The sequence below is a fragment of the Leucoraja erinacea genome, chromosome 20, assembly GCF_028641065.1.
Source record: "Leucoraja erinacea ecotype New England chromosome 20, Leri_hhj_1, whole genome shotgun sequence".
Lineage (NCBI taxonomy): Eukaryota > Metazoa > Chordata > Chondrichthyes > Rajiformes > Rajidae > Leucoraja > Leucoraja erinaceus.
Window position 1 is genome coordinate 24,248,694 of NC_073396.1, and position 23,318 is coordinate 24,272,011.

The 23,318-nt window shown below is 43.3% G+C and overlaps 1 protein-coding gene across 6 annotated transcripts in view; it reads left to right on the plus strand.

The window, feature by feature from the left end:
• prpsap2 (phosphoribosyl pyrophosphate synthetase-associated protein 2) overlaps positions 1–23,318 on the plus strand; it is a 36,641-nt gene that overhangs the window by 252 nt on the left and 13,071 nt on the right. For 5 of the 6 annotated variants that reach the window (XR_008725120.1, XM_055651673.1, XM_055651678.1 and 2 more), the window contains exons 2-5: positions 273–410; positions 6,032–6,084; positions 20,920–20,986; positions 21,451–21,623. Coding sequence is in view for 5 of the 6 variants with exons in the window: in XM_055651673.1 (XP_055507648.1) it covers positions 328–410; positions 6,032–6,084; positions 20,920–20,986; positions 21,451–21,623 (376 nt within the window). In the remaining variant the exon portion in view is untranslated. Of the gene's footprint in view, positions 1–54; positions 411–6,031; positions 6,085–20,919; positions 20,987–21,450; positions 21,624–23,318 lie in introns of those variants that run through there. The other variant, XM_055651675.1, reaches the window with a different exon arrangement.

The following is a 23,318-nucleotide window of genomic DNA, read 5'->3' on the forward strand; positions in this document are numbered from 1 at the left end:
CGGGCGGCCGCCGGCCTCGCCGCTGATCCTACCCCGTCCTGCTTTGCAGCAGCCTCTGCACATCAGCTGTCAAAATTGCGAGCTGCAACACTAAATGAGGCGTTGTATTAAATTACGTAGATTGCATGTGCGATAAAATGCTTTGCATGTAGATTTCAAAAACAAATATTTGGTATAAACCTGTAATTCCTTGTTACTGCATTTTTAATACCTCGGATTTAAACCCGATGAGGTCTTATTATCCTCCCTCCTTCCCTGCGGTTTTATTGCAGGGATTCATTCCACTCTTGGGTGCTGGGGTCTGCAAGGTTTCTCGCCCCTTCAGCCATGAGTGTAACTAAAGGTGGCCTGGCGCTGTTTAGTGCCAACTCGAATACAGCCTACGCAGAACTGGCCAGGAAGATTTCAGAGTAAGTGCATACATGGGAGATATTTTAAAACTATTGCAGCATCTTGTTGTCAAAAAAGACTCGGTCACTTGCAATGAGAAGTTCCATTATTGTTCAAATTATCCATCTGTGATTTTTGTTTTATGTGTTGCAGGAACATTCCATAGAAATTGAATTATTTAAATGTAATATTTTGTAATATATTCCTTCTGTGTGATATCCATTTAACATAATAATAATCACATGGATATAATAATTTATTATTATGTGATGCAGTGATGATATCTATTTAACATAAATTATACAGATTTTGTTTTGTGCACTTTTTACAAGGCCACGTAAAATTAGTTGCATCTTGTCACTAGTCTTCGCAATGGCAAGACCGAAGGGTAAATCTTTTCTAGTATTGTTAAAAGAAACATGTATAATGCCTGCATATTGTGCCTTAAAGTGGCGTTGAGCTTTACTTGTAGATTAATTTAAAATCTAATCTCTACAGTTAGATATGGGCGGCAGTTATATTTGGCGTTTTATTCAATTTTCAGGAGAGATGCAATCTTTCAATGCCACCCTTACAGTGTGTAATGCTATATGTTTGTGGGATTCATTTTGGGAGTACCTGTACTTTGCAGGGGCAGGGTGTGTTTGCCCTGGTGACTCGGTAAATAAATCTTCCACCCTGCACATCATAAAGATCGGGTTTCAGTTATATTTTGTTAACCAACAGCAAGCATGTCATTAATGGCTATCGTTCCCTTGGCTTCGGCAGAGTTAATAAAGTGAGTTTCTAGCCTTGTTGATCATCCATTGTAGGTTGAAAATGTGACTTAATAGCATGAAACTGTTTCTATACTGTATTCCATGTTTTTTTTGCAACCTGCTCTTTAACATGGATTGATGGTTGGTTAAATTTCCTTCTCGGATTATTTAAACGAGTGATTGGGGTCCAGAGCTTGGATGAGACAATGGTTTGGGGAAAGTAGGGTAAAAGGTCCTCGGAGCAAAGACAGGGAAGGTCACTGTAATTGGCCTTAAAGGTTTGAACTTAAGTGGGTTTTGAAAGAAGGAATTTTCAGTTTGTGTACCTGTGCTGTGATTAGGTGGTTCAGCTGGTAGAGCTGCTGACGCACAGTGCCAGAGATACGAGTTCGTTCATAACCTCGGGTGCTGTCTGTCTGGAGTTTGCATGTTCTCTGTGTGACAGCGTGGGATTCCCCCAGGTGCACCGACCAGTTTCCTCCCACATCCCAAAGATGTGCGGCTTTGTAGGTGAATTGGTCACTGTAAAGGGCCTGTCCCACTTGGACGACATTTTTGGCGACAACCTGGAAAGAGGTTGTTGTGTCGCGGTCGGGGCGTGACGCGTAGCGCGGTGAAGCGCGATGTCTCCCTGTCGCCCCAGGAATGTTCAAAATCCACGGGCGACATTCTAATATCTCATGTCATGCGCCCTGTGACACACTGACATATGCTGTCCTGTGGGTGACGCCCAGTTAGGGTTAGGGTTGGGGTTAGGGACCACATATTCTTCCTTCATTGCATGGATTTTAAACATTAATATATTAAAAAATACAATAAAATCAATTGTGCAAACGAAAAGATGTCGGAGTCGTTCAGTTTTATCAACGTATTGGTCCGCTTCCAGATCCAATCACCGTCTCTATAACTTTTCACAGGGATGGATTCAGTGAGTGTCGACTGAACTCCCCTCTTCCCTCCACCCCCCCTCCTCCGTCCCCTCGCCTTGCTTCAAAATGGGTGGTGGGTATTTAGACTCAGTGGCCGGAGCAAGTGGGTGGCTCTGGTACATTGATCACATTGCCTGTACCCAGTTGAAAAGCCTGCTGCCTCTGGGTGTTTGGAGAGACCATTGGAAGAGAGATCTGCCTCTTGGACAACTCGTGGCCAACAGTTTAGTTCCCATGAGGAGAAGGCAGAACATTGGGGGTTCGAGTTCAACCTCTGGGGCCCCTGTGTGACATTTAGTCCAGAGATACAGTGTCCATCGGCCCACCTAGTCCGCACTGGCCAGCGATCCCCGCATACTATCCCTCGCACGCTAGGGACAATTTATACTTATACTTATACCAAGCCTATCAACCCAGAGTTAGGGTTAGGGCTAGAGTTAGGGTTCCCTCCTGCACTACAAAGGCACACAGGTTTGTATAAATTGTCCCCAGCATGCATGGGATAGTGTGCGTGGGATCGCTGGTTGCAGGCTGGGTCCACAAATGGGGGGGCATCGGGGAAAGTTGGAGGTTTGTTGGAGAATGGGAGAAGGGAGGAAGAGGATATGAAGGAAGTGGAGAAGGGGGAGAAGAGTGGAGCGGGGAGAAGGGAGGAAGAGGGGGAAGGGAAGAAGTGTAGGGGAGAAGGAGGGATGGGGTGGGAGGGGGGTGGAGGGGAGAGGGGAGTTCAGTCTGCACTCACTGAATCCATCCCTGTGAAAAGTTATAGAACAGTGATTGGATCTGGAAGCGGACCATTACATCTATAAATGAAACTGAACGACTCAGACATATTTTCATTTACACAATTGGTTTTATTGTATTAATTTTAATATATTATAATTTAAAATCTGTGCATTGAAGGAAGAATATTTTACTGCCCGTCTGTGGTCCCTAAACCTAACTGGGCGTCACCCGCATGACAGCATACGTCAGCGTGTACGTCGTGCAACTTGGCGGTTTTAAGGGCATCTGTCACTGACGCTCCACAGTCGCCGAAAAAAATTGCAAAGTGGGACAGGCCCTTAAATCACCTCTAGTGTGTAGGGAGTGAATGAAAAAGAGGGATAATATAGAATGGTTTGAACAGGTTGATGGTCAGTGTGGACTTTAGACTGAACGTCCTGTTTCCATGTTATATAACGGAACTATGCTAATTTAATGCATTTTGATGTTAATGCATTGTCAATTTTGAACTATAGTACTGTTATATAAAATAAATGGTGTAAACTTTTATGAATGGTGTTTTATTTTTCTCTTAATCCTTATGTTTAGAACAATTAAAATGTTACTTGATTTTCAGACATTTCCAAGTTTTGAAATCTAAAGATTTTTATTCATCTTCTGTCGTAGCTAGGATCATCCAGCATGGAAACAGACCTTTCAGCCCACACCAACCAACATGTCGCTTCTACACTAGTCCCACCTGCTTGCATTTGGCCCCTCTATCTTTCTATATACTATTAAAAGTCTCATCTTGTATGTACGTGTGTGTGTGTCCGTGTATGTGTTTTTGTATCTTCGCCAAAACACTGCTTTTTATGCGCTTAATGCGCTTAATTTTTCACAAACTCTCATTTTTCCCCCACGCAGTAATCAGGTTCACTTAAAATGTCATCCTATATTTCACAAGTTATTGATATGATTCCAGTTTTAAAAAAAGGACTTTCCACTGATGATGTCACAATGCCACTCACAGTGCACCAATCACAATAGGCTCTCAAGCTGCCGAGTGCCACTATGACATCACAACGAGATGTTGCCAACGGTAACCACAGCTTCTCACAGACAGCTTTTTTTTCCAGGAGCTTTGAGTGATGATAATCAGTCACAATGGGTTCTCAAGCTGCCGAGTGCCCCCGCACCTTCCCCCCCCCGGATATTCACCACCCTCTGTCCTCTTTCTCCCCCCCCCCCCCCCCCCCCCCCCCCCCCCCCCCCCCCCCCCCCCCCCCCCCCCCCCCCCCCCCCCCCACCTCTTTCCCCCCCCCCCCCCCCCCCCCCCCCCCACACACACACACACACACACACACACACACACACAACACACACACACACACACACACACCTCACACACACACACACACACACACACACACACACCACACACACACACACACACACACACACACACACACACCTGGGTTACTCACACCTCCCGCCCTGGGTTATTCATGCTTAAACTTTCGGGAAAAAAACAAAACTCCCTTTTCATACATCAGCTTTCAGTGACGCCATAATGTGCCCCCCCCAACGGTACAGTGAAACAGAATATTCCACCACCTTCCAGTGACATCAGGGGGAGGGCCTCATTTCAAAAACAGCTTCATCAGCTCCCAACGGGTCTGCACTTAGTCTAGTATCCTTCTAAAATTAAACAAAATAACATCTGCCCAACACAATCTTGGTAGCAAAGTACCTGATGCAAATACTGCAGCAGCTTGGGATTGTTCAGCATGCTTCAAAATCTGTGTTTCTTTAAATTCTGGGTAGTCTTTGTATTTTTCTGATTTTGTTCTTCTGGAGAGAATGTGGTGGCGTTGACCAATATGTTTCTCTGAAGTCCAAGTTTGTTGAAAGTTCTGGATTAGTGGCTCCTGCTTAAAGAATAAATCTTAAAACCCTCTGCGGACCAACATGCCGTTAATAAGCCTGCTGAAAAGGGAACTTCACTTTCTAATTTTCTCTAGAGATTTAGGGATGGCACGATTGGTAGAGCTACTGCTTCATGGTGCCAGAAACCCTGGTTCGATCCCGATCTTGGATGTTGTCTGTGTGGTTTGCACATCCTCCCTGTGACCATGTGGGATTCGTCCGGGTTTTCCGGTTTCCTCCCACATCCCAAAGACATGCAAGTTTGTAGGTTAATTGGCCTCTGGAAATTGAACCCAAAAGCAAGTAGCTGAGAAATTTGGATACATTTCTGGATGCTTTCCAGAGAGGCCAATTTTCTGGATGCTTTCAAGAGAGAGTTAGATAGTGGTCTTAAAGATAGTGGAATCGTGGGATATGGGGGGAAGGCAGGAACGGGGTACTGATTGTGGATGATCACAGTGAATGGTGGTGCTGGCTCGAGGGGCCGAATGGCCTATTCCTGCACCTATTTTCTATAAAACTAGGTGTGAATGGGTGATCAGTAGTCGGTGGACCGAAAGGCCTGTTTCCACGTTGTCTTTAAATCAATTCATTTCATTGTATCAAATAATGAAGCTCTTTTCTGCACCTTAAGATGTTTATCGTGGTGTTTTTGTATATTTATGTAGTTTTATGTGGGAAGTATTATAGGGATGTTCTGCCTGCCCACTTCCTTCTTGCTTCTTTTCCATTTTGAACATGGTCTGACTCGGCATGATGTGATTTGGCAAGGTTTCCATGAATCTCTCCATTCCTTCATCTTACTCTTTTAAATTAATTTTTAATTTCAATGTTCTTGTATAAGTAAGCTGGCCATGCCCTTTCCCCACTTTTGACTTCCATCAAGGAAATGGATGACGAGGTTAAGAGAAGCAATTCATTTTCCATTCTCTTCCCCCACTGCTTCAAAATCTTGGAACACCATATAGACGCCACTAAAACTGACCAATCTATTAGACAACCAGTCATCCTTGGGTCAGCTGATTAACATGCCGTGCCACTTATCCATTCAGTCACTGATCATTTTTTGGCCTTTGTAGATGCATTTAATTGCCTATTAGTGCTGATTTAATTATATCTAGGCTAACTATTTTCCCTAATGGAGCATTTAGATGCAGATATTTTGAAAATTGACAGTATTTCTACCATACAGTCTTTTTAATTACTTTGTGTCTTCAATGATTCAATGCTAGATGTTTCTTTGTGTTCTAATTTTTATAAACGTCAGCAATTATGGTTTTGAGGAATGATTTTAACCCTATTCCTCACCTTCAATTTTAGGCGGCTTGGCGTAGAACCGGGTAAAGTTCAAGTCTACCAAGAAGCTAACAGAGGTAAGTGTGTAGTGTAAAATATTCTAGCTGTAAAATGCCTCAAGACGTGGAATAGCCCTTGCATATGTTGTTCCTCAGGGGAAGGGTAAATAATCTGATTATGGCAGAGAACCAGGGATACAATCTTTTGTGGATATATTGAATTCTAATACAGGTGCACAACCTTTTATTCGAAGATCCAAATAACGAAAACCTCCGAATAGCGACATTTTTTCAGTCCTTGAAAAAAGGTCCTTGAAAACGTTCACCGAGGGCGGCCCGCAGAGGTGACAGCGGAACCTCCGGTCGGTCCTCGAAGAAAGGGGAACTAAATCCCCATTCATAAAAGAGAAGGTAAGGGTATATTGCGCGGGAGGGTTAATAATTGACAATATGCTGCTGTCTGCCCGCTGAGTTTAAAAGTTCCCACGGTAGACACGATACACAGTGTATCGTGAGTCTTGCGTGGGAATTTTTTAACTCAGCGGGCAGGGAGCAGCAGATTGTCGCTCCCTTCAGTTTCACCCCACCTACACCCCTCTGCTTCCCGGCCATGTGTGTGACCCCTTCCCTCCCCTCTCCAGCTCCCTGCTCATTGCACCGGCGTGGGGGCTTTGCACTGTCTTCACGTCGGCAATGCCAGTCACCGGAGACGTCAGGACCAACGGGACACCGACCCCCCGGCCCACTGCAAGCACGGAGATCCCAGAGACCCACAGCCAGCAGCAGCCCAGCCCCGTTCCAACTCCAGAGGAAAACTGCAAACTAGCGGGAGACATCGGGACCACCAGAAGCCGCTCCCCGATGGGCCGCTACGGCGACAAGTGGCAGTTCGCCCACAGCCCGAGCTGCGCCCTCTCATCGGGACACCGACCCCCAGGCCCACTGCAAGCACGGAGATCCCAGATCAGCAACTCCAGCCCAGCCCCGTTCCAACTCCAGAGGGGCAGCTGCTGCTGGTGTGCAAGGTGCGTCTTGTTCTTGGGGTGGCGCAGCTCGGGCTGTGGGCGAACTGCCACTTGTCGCCGTAGCGGCCCATCGGGGAGCGGATTCCTCTGGAGTTGGGGGTGGGGGGGAGGGGGAGGGGGGTATTGTGCTGTTTGATCGCCCCCTATAATCCCAGGGACAGGGAGACAGGACGTTCACCGAGGGCGGCCCGCAGAGGTGACAGCGGAACCTCCGGTCAGTCCTCGACGAAAGGGGAACTAAATCCCCATTCATAAAAGAGGTGAGGGTACATTGCGCGGGAGAGTAGGAATCCCAAGACAAAGTTGAGTGAGCGTTCACCGAGGGTGGCCCGCAGAGGTGACAGCGGAACCTCGGGTCGGTCCTGGAAGAAAGGGGAACTAATTCACCTTCATAAAAGAGAAGTGGAGGGTATATTGCCCGGGAGGGTATATCGCCTACCTGGAAGAAACCAGACATTTTTGGCGCCTCTGCTGCACACGGATATAAGAGTGTGAAAATGTCGCCTTAAGCCGCCTTAGGGCATGTAGCCCCGCTAGGGTGACATGAATGCGGGAGGTGATTCAATGCTGCAGTCACATTTACAAATTCAGGAATTCATTCAACACACTGCATTTCATACAGACATTTATTCTGCAAGAAAAAACTCCATTGAAGACTCAAACTCGCGACCGAGGAACTGCCGGGATCAAGGCGCAAACTCGCTACCTTGCGGATATGAGCCGGGCACTCTACCACCGAGCCAGCCATTAAAATCTACGCTAAAAAATTTCCATTCCGAAGACCGACAAATTCCAAATTACGAAAAGTGTCTGGTCCCAAGGCTGTCGGATAAAAGGTTGTGCACCTGTAGTGAAATGTTTTAAATGTACATTACTTGTTGCTTGCGGCATCGTACAAAGGGCGGGCAAGGGGCACATCCATTAAGGGCACCTTGGTGGGCGGGGGGTCGAGAAATAGGTTCCCTTAAACTGTGAAACTATAAATACAGGTGCTTTTCTGATGAATAAAAGAGAAAAATTGATATGTCACCATGAAAAAAAAATCAGTTGCCATGGCAACAGTTACTGAACTGATGCAGAATGTGCAGTAATAAGCAAGATCTAACCAAAAAGCTGGATGAAGCTTCAGATGTGTGGAATGGTACACCTTTAATTTGTCTACATGAAAATTATTGTCATGGTGGGACGACAGGCATTCTTGTGAATGCAATCTGATTTCCAGATATTTTGTGTTTTAATAATTCAATTTTCCATTAAATGCTAAGCACTGTGGTGATTCTGCTTCAGACTAACACATGACTAATGATACAAATCTTTAGATTTTCTCGTCCATCTCGACTTATCCACAGTAGCACGGCTGTGCTTAGATCTCATTAGTGCAATTAGTGACCCATGTTTCTTGCCCTTTTTTGGGGGAAAGGTGCAGCTCCGAATTTAGTAATATACTTTGGAGTCAAGAGACTTCAGATGCCGGAGTCCTGAGCAAAAAAACCCCCCTAGTGTTGGAAGAACTCGGCAGCATCTGCATATTCAATCGCGGGTAGGAGAGGAGGAAACTGGGAAAGACATGTGGTAGGGTAAAGCCTGTGGATAAAAGAGAGCTTCTTCAGAGTAGGCATGTTTTGAAGGAGATTTCACTGTTGAGCAGTAAAATGGATCTTCAAAGTTTGCCTGCTTGTTCCACCTATCACCTGCCAGGCTTTGCCTCACCCCACCTCTCACATCTTTCGCTCCCCTATTCCATCAGTCTTCTTCTTGCGTATGGTGTGCACAACCTAAAGTTGTAGGACAACTTGTTTTATTTGATTTTATTTGATTGTGCACGCCGGGTTGATTGCATTCGTCGAAATAGGGCGGACCACGTGAAAGTTGCAATCTTCCACCCCTCCAATCAGTCTGACTCGAAACATCATCTGCTGATTCCCTCCACAGATATTGCGTGATCTGCTGATTTCCTTTAACATTTTGTGTTTTTGGTAGTGTACTATGTTTAGCCTGCTTGATAATTTGCTAATTTTACAACTTCGGCACTCACTGCAAATATAATAGTCCTGGCAATTAGTTACAATTATCTGTGAAAAATACAATGACTTCATGCTGATTTCCAGATCCATTGGTGTATCTGTTCCACTATGGGAATACAGGTGCACAACCTTTTATCCGAAAGCCTTGGGACCAGACACTTTTCGCAATTCAGAATATTTCGGCTTTCGGAATGGAAGATTTTTAGCGTAGATTTTAACGGCTGGCTCAGTGGTAGAGTGCTCGGCTCATATCCGCAAGATCGCGAGTTTGCGCCTCGATCCCGGCAGTTACTCGATCGCGAGTTTGAGTCTTCAATGTAGTTTTTTCTTGCAGAATAGGAGAGAATAGGGAGGGTTAGGCTGGGATCATTCTCTGCGAGATGATCTTAGTGCGGGAGACAAGTGTAGGAGAGGTGTACTGACTGTGTGGGCAGAACTTTGGAAGTGATTGCCCACCATTCTCAAAAGCCGCTGTGTCTCCCTGTCCCTCCAACTCCAGAGGAATCCGCTGCCCGATGGGCCGCTACGGCGACGAGTGGCAGTTCGCCCACAGCCCGAGCTGCGCCCCCTCATCCGCAACCCGGGTTCCTCTGGAGTTGGAGCGGGACTGGGCTAGAGTTGTTGCTGGCTGTGAGTCTCGGGGATCTCCGTGCTTGCAGTGGGCCTGGGGGTCGGTGTCCCGATGAGGGGGCGCAGCTCGGGCTGTGGGCGACCTGCCACGTCGCTGTAGCGGCCCATCGGGGAGCGGCTTCTGGTGGTCCTGACGTCTCTCAGCTCCTGTCCAGGGGGATGGCCGGAGACGTCAGGACCAACAAGAACCCGCTCCCCGATGCGCCGCTACAGCGACAAGTGGCAGTTCGCCCACAGCCTGAGCTGCGCCCCCTCATCCGCAACCCGGGTTCCTCTGGAGTTGAAGCGGGGCTGGGCTAGAGTTGCTGCTGGCTGTGAGTCTCTGGGATCTCCGTGCTTGCAGTCGGTGTCCCGTTGGTCCTGAGACTGGGAACTGTACCGCCCTTGCCCCCTCCCTCTGCAACTGCAAACAACCCCACAGTTCCCAGTCTCAGCTCCTGTACAGGGGGGTGGCCGGAGACGTCACAGCCCGAGCTGCGCCCCCTCATCCGCAACCTCAAGACCAAGACGTACCTTGCACACCATCAGCTTCGGTCCCTACGGGGAGCGTGTTCCTCTGGAATTGGAACGGGGCTGGGCTGCTGCTGGCTGTGGGTCTATGGGATCTCCATGCTTGCAGTGGGCCTGGGGGTCGGTGTCCTGTTGGTCCTGATGTCTCCGGTGACTGGCACTGGCTCCGACGTGAAGACAGTGCAAAGCCCCCGCGCCGGTGCAATGGGCGGGGAGCTGGAGAGGGGAGGGAAGGGGTCACAAACATGGCCGGGAAGCAGAGGGGTGTAGGTGGGGTGAAACTGAAGGGAGCGACAATCTGCTGCTACCTGCCCGCTGAGTTAAAAAGTTCCCACGCAAGACTCACGATACACTGTGTATCGTGAGTCAACCGTGGGAACTTTTTAACTCGGTGGGCAGGCAGCAGCAGATTGTCAAATATTAACCCTCCCGCGCAATATACCCTCACCTTCTCTTTTATGAATGGGGATTTAGTTCCCCTTTCTTCGAGGACCGACCGGAGGTTCCGCTGTCACCTCTGCGGGCCGCCCTCGGTGAACGTCTTCAAGGACCTTTCTTCAAGGACCGAAAAAAATGTCCGTTATTCGGAGCTTTTCGTTATTTGGAACTTCGGATAAAAGGTTGTGCACCTGTATGTAAAAACAGAGCCAAAATTGTTCTGTGTGTACTGGATACATTTGATGAATAGCAACTTACAAGACTCAAACCATTACAATTCAAAGCTTTTAATGTCTCCGATCCTTGATTTATTTTTTTCCATGAACAGTATTTTTGTTTAGCAGTTATGTTGATAACTGGTGTATTAATTTTTGATTTTTGTTTATGCACTTCACTTTATCTCTGCATTTCCATTCTCATGATTGAAAGGCGTAAACATATAGCAAAACAAGTAAACCCATGCGTATGTGAGCCTGTAATAATTTTGTTGAAGTGTTGAAATTAAGGATCTTGGTGTTGACTTGTCAGTTTAAATTTCGATTTAGGTTTAATCTGATATGAAGGATTTTCATTCAGGAAGGGAAGTCTGCATACTGCACCCCCTTCTACACTGCGCACCCGTGGTCAAACTATTTAAAGACAAATATGCAGAGACTAAAGGTGGCATATAACGATGCCATGAGAACACTGCTAAGGCAACCTAGATGGTGTAGTGCCAGTAATATGTTTGTGGCTGCAGGAGTCAGTACTTTAGAAGCTATCCTAAGACACCACATGTATAAATTCATTTGCAGGATAAATGACTCTAAAAATGTGTTTATTGTGGCCTTGACAAACATAAGGGTTAGCACTACACGCTACTAATCCCAGTTGTGGAGACACTGGTATTGTTGTCTCGTTGTAGGACATTGATCATCTTTTAATCTGGATTTTTAACAAGTATTGTGGGTTTTTGTTAAATATAAATTATGTTTTTATGTGATATACCATGATTTTATATATATTTATGATATTTGATATGCAATGCATTTTTAATGTAATGTTGCCCCTTGTCTGGACCTTGTGTCCGTAATAAAGTTTATTATTATTATAACTTTCTATGTAGTTTTACATCATTATCCGGGAGCTTGAGTTTCAAGAATAAGAATGAGGCAAAACATGAGTTAACCTAGATTTGGAAATGACCAATTTTTAAATGTTTAAAAAACAATTAGACAGGTGTATGGATAGGATATGGGCCAAATGTTGGCAGGTGGGACAAGTGTAGATGGGGCATTTTGGTCCATGTGGGCAAGTTGGGCCGAGGGGCCTGTTTCCAAAATTGACCCTTCAGAAATGAAAATGAATGATATATGGCTCGAATCTTTGGATTTTTGTGGCCAGGATTGAGGCCCACTGTACCCAGGAGAAACACCGCTCACAATTAAGAGTAAATGTTTGACTGCATTCAAGATGACTTGAATATGGGTCAAGAAATGTACTCTGAATTGTGAACAACTGCTCCTGTTGAGTGCACTTGCCCTGCTATTGGGCACAAATGTCAAATAAGTCTGTCAGTGAATCTAAATTTAGCATTGATTCTGTTATGAATGTCACGTGTAATTAGACAGATGTTGGCTGCCACTCACTGCAATAAGTGTTATAATATGGTGCCTTTGAATTTGGTGAAAGCAGTACAGGATTAGTTCCATTTACAGAATATTGACAACTACCCAAGATAATTGAAGGGTTTTTGAAAATCCTTTTGAATAGTTTGTTGTTTTAACAAAGCCTGTGCTGATGTTTTAATTAATAATTACATGATTCATTTGGACTAACCTGAACTGCAAATTGAAATAACCAATCTCTAATTTTATTGCAATTCCAATGAACAGTGTCATGCCATTTGTGATCATTCCACAAACCCATTAGTACTTAAAAGAGGTTATGATTTATTTTAATTATTTATTCACATCAAGAAATGGGTTGACACTGTATTTTCTAGTCGGCCTATTAAACTGAATTTATTTTGCTATGAAATTGAATTGTAAAAGCTATTCATGCATAATGCATCTTTGTCTGCATATCAAGATAGAGGAGAAACCACTAAGCAAATTTCAAAGCTTGCTACTTCTCTTCCTATGGGCATGTTTGTACCAGTTGTAAAATATATCTTCAACTTGGATGAACTTTGATTGCTAGACTTTGATTTCCCTTCTCTGTCCTTTGAAATTGCCGAACTTCCTCATGATTTGCCTGAGGATATGGAGGCTAAGAACGACAAGCCTACATTGGGGGTTTAGGTTTATTATTATTGCAACATATACTGAGCTACAGCGCAGAGCTTTGTATTGTATGCTATCTAAACAGATCAATGATATACATGAATACAATCAAGTCAAACTGGGTCGATAGGTAGAGCAAAGGAGAAGATATTCTGTATCCTTCGAGTGCAGAATATACAGTGCACTCCATAATATTTGGGACAAAGGCCCATTATTTATTTGCCTCTGTACTCCACAAATTGAGATTTGTAATAGAAAACATCACATGTGGTTAAATTGCACATTGTCAAATTTTATTAAAGGGTATTTTTATATATTTTGGTTTCACCATGTAGAAATTACAGTTGTGTTTAAACATGGTCGTCGTCCCCCCCCCCGCCATTTCCGGGCACCATAATGTTTGGGACACATGACTTTACAGTCGTTTGCAATTGGTCAGGTGTGTTTAATTGCCTCCTTAATGCAGGTATAAGAAACTTTCAGCATCTAGTCTTTCCTCCAGTCTTTCCATCACCTTTGGAAACTTGTATTGCTGTTTATTAAAATGAGGACCAAAGTTGCGCCAATGAAAGTCAAATAAACCATTATGAGACTGAGAAACAAGAATAAAACTGTTAGAGACATCAACCCAACCTTAGGCATGCCAGAATCAACTGTTTGGAACATCATTAAGAAGAAAGAGAGCACTGGTTAGCTTACTAATCGCAAAGGGACTGGCAGGCCAAGGAAGATCTCCACAGCTGATGACAGAAGAATTCTCTCTATAATAAAGAAAAATCCCCAAACACCTGTCTGACAGACCAGAAACACTCTTCAGGAGTCAGGTGTGGATCTGTCAATGACCACTGTCCGCAGAAGACTTCATGAACAGAAATACAGAGGCTACACTGCAAGATGCAAACTACTGGTTAGCTGCAAAAATAGGATGGCCAGGTTACAGTTTGCCAAAAAGTAGTTAAAAGAGCAACCACAGTTCTGGAAAAAGGTCTTGTGGACAGATGAGACTAAGATTAACTTGTATTAGAGTGATGGCAAGAGCAAAGTATGGAGAAGAGAAGGAACTGCCCAAGATCTAAAGCATACCACCTCGTTTGTGAAACACGGTGGTGGGGGTGTTATGGCCTGGGCATTTATGGCTTCTGAAGGTACTGGCTCACTTATCTTCATTAATAATACAACTGCTGATGGTAGTAGCATAATGAATTCTGAAGTGTATGGACACATCCTATCTGCTCAACTTCAAACAAATGCTTCAAAATTCATTGGCCGGCGGTTCATTCTACAACAATACAATGATCCCAAACATACTGCAAAAGCACCAAACGCGTTTTTCAAAGCTAAAAAATTGTCAATTCTTGAGTGGCCATGTCAATCACCCGATCTGAACCCAATTGAGCATGCCTTTTATATACTGAAGTGAAAACTGAAGGGGACTAGCCCCCAAAACAAGCATAAGCTAAAGATGCCTGCAATACAGGCCTGGCAGAGAGCATCACCAGAGAAGACACCCAGCAACTGGTGATGTCCATGAATTGGGAGTGGGGGGGACTTTGTATAAACACTGCTGTAATTTCTACATGGTGAAACCAAATGTATAAAAATGCCCTTTATTAAAATCTGACAATTTTCACTTCAACCACATGTGATTTTTTTTTCTATTATAAATCTCAAATTGTGGAGTACAGAGGCAAATATATAAATGATAGTTCTGTCCCAAACGTTATGGAGGGTACTGTATCTACATTGTAGAGCATCAGTTCCATAGACGGAGTCCAATGTCCGCAATGGGGTAGAGGTGAATTGTACAGTACCCCAGTTTATGGAAGGACCAATCAGAAGCCTGATAATAGAGGGGAAGAAGCTGTCGCAGAGTCTTCCGGTATGTGCTGTCAAGCTTTGCATCACGTTGTGGGAGTCCAAGGTTTAATGCATTTGACATGTCATCCTATCAGTCATATGATTTGCAGTAAGCAGAATTGCCAACAATTAACGATTTGGGTATTCATTCTATAATGTGGTTATATAGTAATCTGCTTTCCCAAAATTAAATGTAGATGGTCAATATTCAGGTCATCCTGCTTCCAAGATTTATGTGTTGGAAGGAACTACAGATGCTGGTTTATATCGGAGATAGATACAAAATGCTGGAGTAACTCAGCGGGACAGGCAGCATCTCTGGAGAGAAGGAATGGGTGATGTTTTGTGTTGAGACCTGTTCTGAAGAAGGGTCTCGACCTGAAACGTCAACCAATCCTTCTCTCCAGAGATGCTGCCTGTCCCGCTGAGTTACTCTGGCATTTTGTGTCTATCCAAGAATTATGCCTTAGTTTAGCCATTTTATGAATTGATTCTTCCATTAACAGATTGTCCTTCTTTGCCAATGGACTGATTAGTGAGTTTGCAGATAATGTGAAAATTGTTGGAGTTCTGAATATAGTAAATGGCAAGACCATTGAAAGCATTATACAGGCATATCTTGGGATGCAAGTCCATAGTTCTCTGAAAGTGTCAACACATGTAGAAGGCTTGTGGCAAGCCCACCTCATTAGTCAGGGCATTGAGTATAGAAGTTAGTAAGACTTTAGCCTTCAGAGATAGTGTGGAGACAGGCCCTTCGGCCCACCGAGTCTGCGTTGACCAATGATCACTTCATCACAGTAGCACTATCCTACACACCAGGGACAATTTGCAGAAGCTAATTAACCTACAAACCTGTACATCTTTGATGTGTGAGATGAAACTGAGGCACCCGGAGAAAATCCACGTGGTCACACGAACATGCAAACTCCGTGGAGACAGCGCCCGTAGTCAGGATCAAACCCGGGTCTCTGGTGCTGTAAGGCAGCAACTCTACTGCTACACCGCTGTGCCGGCCCAAAATTATATTGCAGTTGTTTAAAACTCTTTTTTGTTAAGCCATTTGGGATATTTAGTGTAGTTCTGGTTGCCACATGAGGAATGGCTGGAGGCTTTATAGAGGACACAGTGGACTTTGACCAGGAGGTTGGAGTGTATAAGAAGCTGGACAAACCTGAATTGCTTTCTCTGTAGTGTCAGGCTGAGTGGTAACTTGATTAAAGTACAAGTTATGTAAGGTTTCAGTTCCTGAGAACTGTCTGTATATCATTTTTTGTTTGTCAGCAAACTTCAAAACCGGAATTAAGAAGTTGAACCTCTCCATCCTAATATACTACTTTGTTTATTTCTCAATGCTACATTGTCCTGTCACCTGTTTTCCTCAGCTGCACATGTTGTACTGCTCTCCATATGCTTCCTATATTTTCATTTTATCACACATTTTGGCTCCTAAGATCATGTGATAGGAGTAGAATAGGGCCATTCAGCCCATCAAGTCTACTTCGCCATTCAATTATGGCTGATCTATCTCTCCCTCCTAACCTCATTCACCTGCCTTCTTCCCATAACCTCTGACACCCGTTCGCTTGCGCTAACATGACCCATAATTAAAATAATTATAAATTCATTAATAACATTACTGATCAGGTGTGGGAAATATCCTGCTCCTTTTAAATTTGAAATTTTCTGCGAATTCGAAGGTATGAAAGATTTGACGAATTGAACACATTTTCACGGAACAAATATTTAATGAATTTGATAAGTAAAAATAATCGTGCAATTTACTGAAAGGTTTTTGAGATAGTGAACCACTTAAAATACCTTGCATGCGTTTGTACATTTAAGTTGGTCTAAGCTTCATGAAGCACAAATATTATGAGAAGGGAAATCGAACCTGCTTTTATACCTAACAGCAAAATACTGCTATTATCTACCCTACTTGAGCCCTTCATGTTAAGATTTGGACATCCTCTTCATTTGTAATGAAATTGCATTAGGTTTTTTGCTGTGCTGGAATAGTCAGTACAGTGGTATTCTACAGTAAAGGCTGGTGTGCCTCTGAGATTAATGTTAAGCAATAGATATGTTTGATTAGACAATAGGTGCAGGAGCAGGCCATTTGGCCCTTTGAGCCAGCACAGCCATTCAATGTGATCGTGGCTGATCATCCCCAATCAGTACCCCGTTCCTGCCTTCGCCCCATATCCCCTGACTGTTATTTTTAAGAGCCCTATCTAGCTCTCTCTTGAAAGCATCCAGAGAACCTGCCTCCACCGCCCTCTGAGGCAGAGAATTCTACAGACTCACCACTCTCTGTGAGAAAAAATGTTTCATCGTCTCTGTTCTAAATGGCTTACTCCTTATTCTTAAACTGTGACCCCTGGTTTTGGACACCCCCAACATCGGGAACATGTTTCCTGCCTCTAGTGTGTCCAAGCCCTTAACAATCTTAAATGTTTCAATGAGATATCCTCTCATCCTTCTAAACTCCAGAGTGTACAAACCCAGCTGCTCCATTCTCTCAGCATGACAGTCCCGCCATCCCGGGAATTAACCTTGTAAACCTACGCTGCACTCCTTCAATAGCAAGAATGTCCTTCCTCAAATTATTGTAATTTATTGCAAGGGTTTAAATGGCAAATTTTAAGCTTGGAAGTACTTCCAAATGAGCATTATTTTCAAATACAATATAATTAAACTACCAAAATGGCTGTTTCTCCTCCCTATTGGATGAATTGCTCATTCTGTTGCAGATTTGCATTTGGTATTTATTATCTGTTAACAATAGCACAGTTTATTATAAAAACTGAACCAGTCATCTCTTTATCTTCCAGTTTATGTTAATCAGTGCTGCTTTAAACATTTTCAAAGTAAATGTTTCTCTGAGATGCCATTGTTGTGAAATTGCAATCCAAGATCACTTATTTCTGCTCCAGTGTACTTTACTGAGGAAAATGTTTAACTTGTTTCCATTTGACCTGTGTTCTGCTCTGATTTGGAATGTGCAGTGAATACTGAATGAGCAGTTTAGGAAATTTACTCTAACCAGCTATGACAGCATGAGTGCATTGCGCCAATGAGCACTGGTTGAGTGAATATTGCTGTAAAACCTACACTGGAAGATTCCCAGCAGTATGTAGTAGGTGACCAAGGCAAACTCCTCAAGATGTGGTATTTTGTATTTCTAATACCACTCCCCTTGACTGGAGGGTCTAGAATATATGGGTGAAGGCTTAGAGTGAGTAGGTCATTCTGGATTGAATTGAGGGTTATGAATCTTTGTGCATTCTATAGAAACGTATGGACATTTTGGATTGCAGAAACAGATTTCTGCTTTAGTGTTTTTTTAATAACACAAGTAAATGCTTGTCCCTTTATTTGAAGTAATAGTTTATTCATCCATTGGAGTATGTTTTAGTCCATGCTCTGAAGAAAGGTCCCAACCCAAAACATCACCTATCCATTTTATCCAGCAATGAATTACTCCAACATATTTTGTGTATATCGGTACACTGCCATTTTGAATGTAGCCATGGAATATTTAAGTCTATTCTAGTTTATTATTATATGCAGATGTATGGCAAGTTGCAGGTGCAGTGAAAATCCTGCTTGCAGGAGCATCGCAGGCACAGGCTCAGACAATAGGTGGATATAAATTGTACATAATATTCAAATTGCATCTTCTGTAAGGCAGTACAAGAGTATAAAAAAACAAGATGCTAGTCCAAAACACAATTAGAAAACAAGTCGGTGGCAGTGCAAGAAGTGATGTGCAGTCTTCCACTGCCATTGAAAATATTAGCGTTGTACAGGTTGGTTCAGGATCCTGATGGTTGTCAGAGGGTGTCTTCCCCAACCTGGTGTTGTGTGACTTCAAGCTTCTATACCTCCTGCCTGATGGTAGCAGTGAGTAGAGGGCATAGGCTGGGTGGTGGGGATCCTTAACGACAGATGCCACCACCTTGAGTAGATGGATAGTGAAAATGATTGTGCCCTTAATAGACTGGGCTGAGTCCACCCATCTCTGCAGCCTCTGACCTACTTGTCCATTAGAATTGCTATACCAGGCTTTGATGCAACCAGTCAGGATGCAATCTACAGTGCATCTGTGGCAGTGTGTTAGTGTATTTTTGGTGATGTGCTGAATCTCTAAACTTCTAGCAATGTAGAGATGCTGGTGGTCTTTTTATGAATGCACCTGTTTGCTGTGGTCAGGAGAAGTCCTTTAAGTTACTAAAGGCCAGGAATTTGAAGCTGCTGACTCTACATTACCGACTCACAAATGAAAATTGACACATGGTCTTTCTATATCACTTTTCTGAAGTCGATTTGATGTTTCATCTCTTTAATCCCTGTACACTGACTCATCACCATCTAGGATTTGCCCAGCATTAATGGTCATCAGCGAACTTAGATGGCATTGCTGTGCTTAGCTCACAGTCATGGGTGAAAAGACAGCAGACCAGGAGCTTGGTAAGCAGCCTTGAAGTTCACCTGTGTGTTGATGACCAGTGAGGAGGAGATGTTATTAGTCGGCACCTTTGAAGTCAAAAATCTATTTGCCGATGGTGGTTTGGAGGCTCAGGTCATGGAGCTGCTAAGTGAACTGATGTTTGGAGGGGATAATTGTGCTGAATGCTGAGCAGTAATAGTGAACAGCAGCCTGAAGTATCATTCCTATTATATGGAGGGTTCAGGGCTGAGTGGAGAGCCAGTGAGATGGCATCTCAAATTCATTACATTAAAGTGGGCATAAGTGCTACCGGACTGGGCAATGTGCACTTGTGCAACAATGCAATGATTGATCTTTCTCAGACCACAGAGAGAGAGGTTCAAGATTGCCTTGAATATTCCCATTGGTCTGCACTGATCATTAGCACTTGGACAGGTATGCCGTCAGACGCTCTGTAGATTCACCCTATTAAAGGATGCTCTAATGTTGGCTTCGGAGACCGCGAGTACAGGGTCTTCAGCAGCTTGTGTAAGTATGCCATTGTTCTAGGTGCACAAAAGACATTAAGCTCATCCAATCGCCAGTTCTAAGCATCACAGAACAAGGAGCCTTTTCCTGCCTTTCTTCTACACTTACTCTTTGCAAGTTGGCATTTTATTTATTATTGCACTATACAAAGATCCAGAGTACTGTGTTGTTGAATAATCCAATGTTTTAAAAATCTGACTAGTCCAATACCTACTGCATGTTATTTAAACCCAAACTTAATGTTTTATGTTCATGGCTTTCTATGGGCTTTGGCTTCCCTGTTTCTAGAACTTGATTTTCTGCATACTCAGATTACTGTTCCTCCAACTCCAGCCTCTCAAGCAACCCTGATTTTCAATGCCCTATTGTTGCTGAGTGGCCTGTTATCAGATAGCTTTCTTGCATTTTCTTAAGCTTGCAGATAAAGAATGGATCTTGTTGAGATCAAAAATTTCAACGAGAAAGGGACAGTGTTCAACCATTTCTTGCCGTCTCCTTGCACTGAGTCTTGTTGAATCATTGAGCTCTACTACAGTGGCCCAACACTATCAGATTACGCAAGTCAGCACTACATTGAGGGTGGACACAGAATGCTGGAGTAACTCAGCGGGTGAGGCAGCATTTCTAGAGAGAAGGAATGTGTGACGTTTCGGGGCGAGACTCTTCTTCAGACTGATTTCAGGGGAGGGGGCGGGACAAAGATAGAATGTAGGCGGAAAGAGTAAGACTAGTGGAAGAACTGGGAAGGGGCAGGGGGATGGAGAGCGAAAGCCTCCTCCATGACAGAAGGAGGAGGAGTTGTACAGTTTGATAGTCACAGGGAAGAAGGATCTCCTGTAGTGTTCGGTCCTGCATCTTGGTGGAACCAGTCTGTTGCTGAAGGTACTCCTCAGATTGACCAGTGTGTCATGGAGGGGATGAGCTGTATTGTCCAAGATGCTCTGCATTTTGTGGAGCATCCTCAAAGTTGTGTGCTTAACTCTAGTCATAATGGAATTCCTCTCATTAGAATAAAAATCTTTGTTTACTAATTGTGTAGAAAATCTTTGAAAGATAACTTGCTGCGTATTAGTGGCCGTTGTTTTGTTTTGTGTGTAGCATTAGTTGTTTAAGTTCTAAGAAAATGTGGATTAGCAACAAGTTTGAACTTTGTGGTGATTATTTTTTCTTCTTGTTTTCGATAGAAACAAGAGTACAGATTCAAGAATCTGTCAGAGGAAAAGATGTGTTTATTATTCAGGCTGTTTCAAAGTAAGTGGTAAATGTAAAATCTTTACAATTTTAATTGTTATAATTTCAAGGGGAACATGAGCATATCTTGATTTCAAGGTGAAGTTTTTTTGTATGGATTGTACAACTGTAGGAAGGAGGAAAGTTGTTCCTGTTTGATTACAGGCTCGAAAGGCAACTTTCATTTATATTTTGGGTACCACATTTACATTTAAATGTTAGAACGCATCGAACCACCTTCTGAATACCAAATTTAGAACAAGACTAGGAAGAAGTCTGTATATAAAGCAGTTATTTGTATATTGCAGGAACAGACCCCCGTATTTCCTCAAGTTTATCAAAGTTGGTAATTGGTGGGTGGTCACTTTAATTTGTGAGTTTGGCTTTTTTAAAAGGAGATTGTGAATAGTGAGGGGAGTTAAATAAAAACTTTTTGCTTGATCGGTTTATCCTGATGTTTAAGTACATATTTTCTTGTACAACAGGGATGTCAACACCACCATTATGGAACTTCTTATTATGATCTATGCCTCTAAGACGTCATGTGCCAAGAACATCATTGGTGTAATCCCTTACTTTCCATACAGCAAGCAATGCAAGATGAGGAAACGAGGTTCGATTGTGTCCAAACTTCTGGCATCAATGATGTGTAAAGCTGGTGAGTTGTGTTTGGACCATTCGTTCTGTAACTTGTCAGACCTGAAAAAGAGATTTGGGATCTTTAGTTTGGATAAATATATAAACCTGCACTTATCTTGTCCTTGTGTTGTCCCAAACTAATTTAATAGCCCACCCCTTGCATCTGTAGTGTAGTTAGATAGGCAGATAAACCAGTAAATCTGTGGCAGTGATTAAGAGATGACCAGGTATTGGAAAACCAGATGAAGTTCCTTGTTCAAATGTCCTAAGGGTTCTAGACTATTTGAATGCAGATCTGGGCAATGGCACCTCTGACAACGCCATGTTCCCTTGGTACTTGGCACGGTGCAAGACCAGATTATGTTCACATTGTAGAATGGTGCATGACTCCCCACATTTCTGATTGGAGTGAGCTGCCACTGACCTAATGTGCCTGATCTCAGATGTACTTTGAAGAACATCAACAATTATATCGTTTTTGTCCCAACCTTTAATCAATGTTTTTTTTCTTATATACGTCTTGCTGTTTTTTATTTGATAAATACAAAGTGCTGGAGTAACTGTGGGTCAGGCAGCATCTCTGGAGAAAAAGGATGGGTGACGTTTCGGGTGGGGACCATCTGAAGAAGGGTCCTGACCAGAAACGTCACCCATCCTTTTTCTCCGGAGATGCTGCTGGACCTGCCGAGTTACTCCAGTACTGTGCCTATCTTCGGTATATACCAGCATCTGCGGCTCCTTTCTACTCCTTTCTTTAATGGATTCTATCTTTCCCATAGCAGCCAATATCCCAAGTGTTTTAGAAGATATTGATCAAATATGTACCTTTCTACTTGGTGAATTCCCACAGCAGGCCCTCCCAATTAGAAGAGCTGTGCCTGGGAGAAACAGGAGTCACAAATAGTTATTGCCTTTTCCCAACATATTAAAGATTTCTGTTTTTTTTTTTTAAAGGGAGATTGTTTGGAAATCTTGCTCTAATTTCAATTTCAAAATCATCCTGAGTTGATGTAACAGTGTATGAGAATTCTTAAACTTCTGCTTGAATGGATTATTAACAGCTATGAAAAGCAACCAAGTATGTGTAACTAAACTGGGTGACCAGTGGAGATAACCAGTGTTGAGAATCAATGGGCAGAAAGGATGTTATCACTTTATTCTGTAATTCTTATTTTGAAGATATGAACACCAGAAAAGGAACAAGAGTTGATCAGCTGCCCTTTTGAGCATGCTCTACCGTTCATAAAGATATTGACCAAACCTTTTCTCTGGCAATGTTCCCTAAATCCTTGATTTTTCTTGATATCCTGAAATCTATTTGACTCCTTTTTGTGTTCCAGCACATCAGCAGGGACTTTGAAGGCTTTCTTGCACTGTAATCCACTTCGCAGCACTTTCTTCAGCCTATTTAATGCTTTTCCCACAAAACACAATTACCTGCTGCAAGTTTCCACGACATTTATTCCACAGAACAACATATCGGAATCTCCAGTAAAACAGGCATCTGTGAAGCCCCCTCAGCCATTTTGTGTGCTAGCCTGAAACAAAGCGCACGATTGGCCAACTGGCAGACAACTCAATGTTAAACGTGCTTTGATTGGACTAAAAAATTCCCGACAATTTTCCAGTTTTTCTCTAATTTAATTAAAAAATGTGCAAGTCTTCTTCATATCGAGTTTCTGGGGTGATTTATATAATTTTTTTTACACAATAT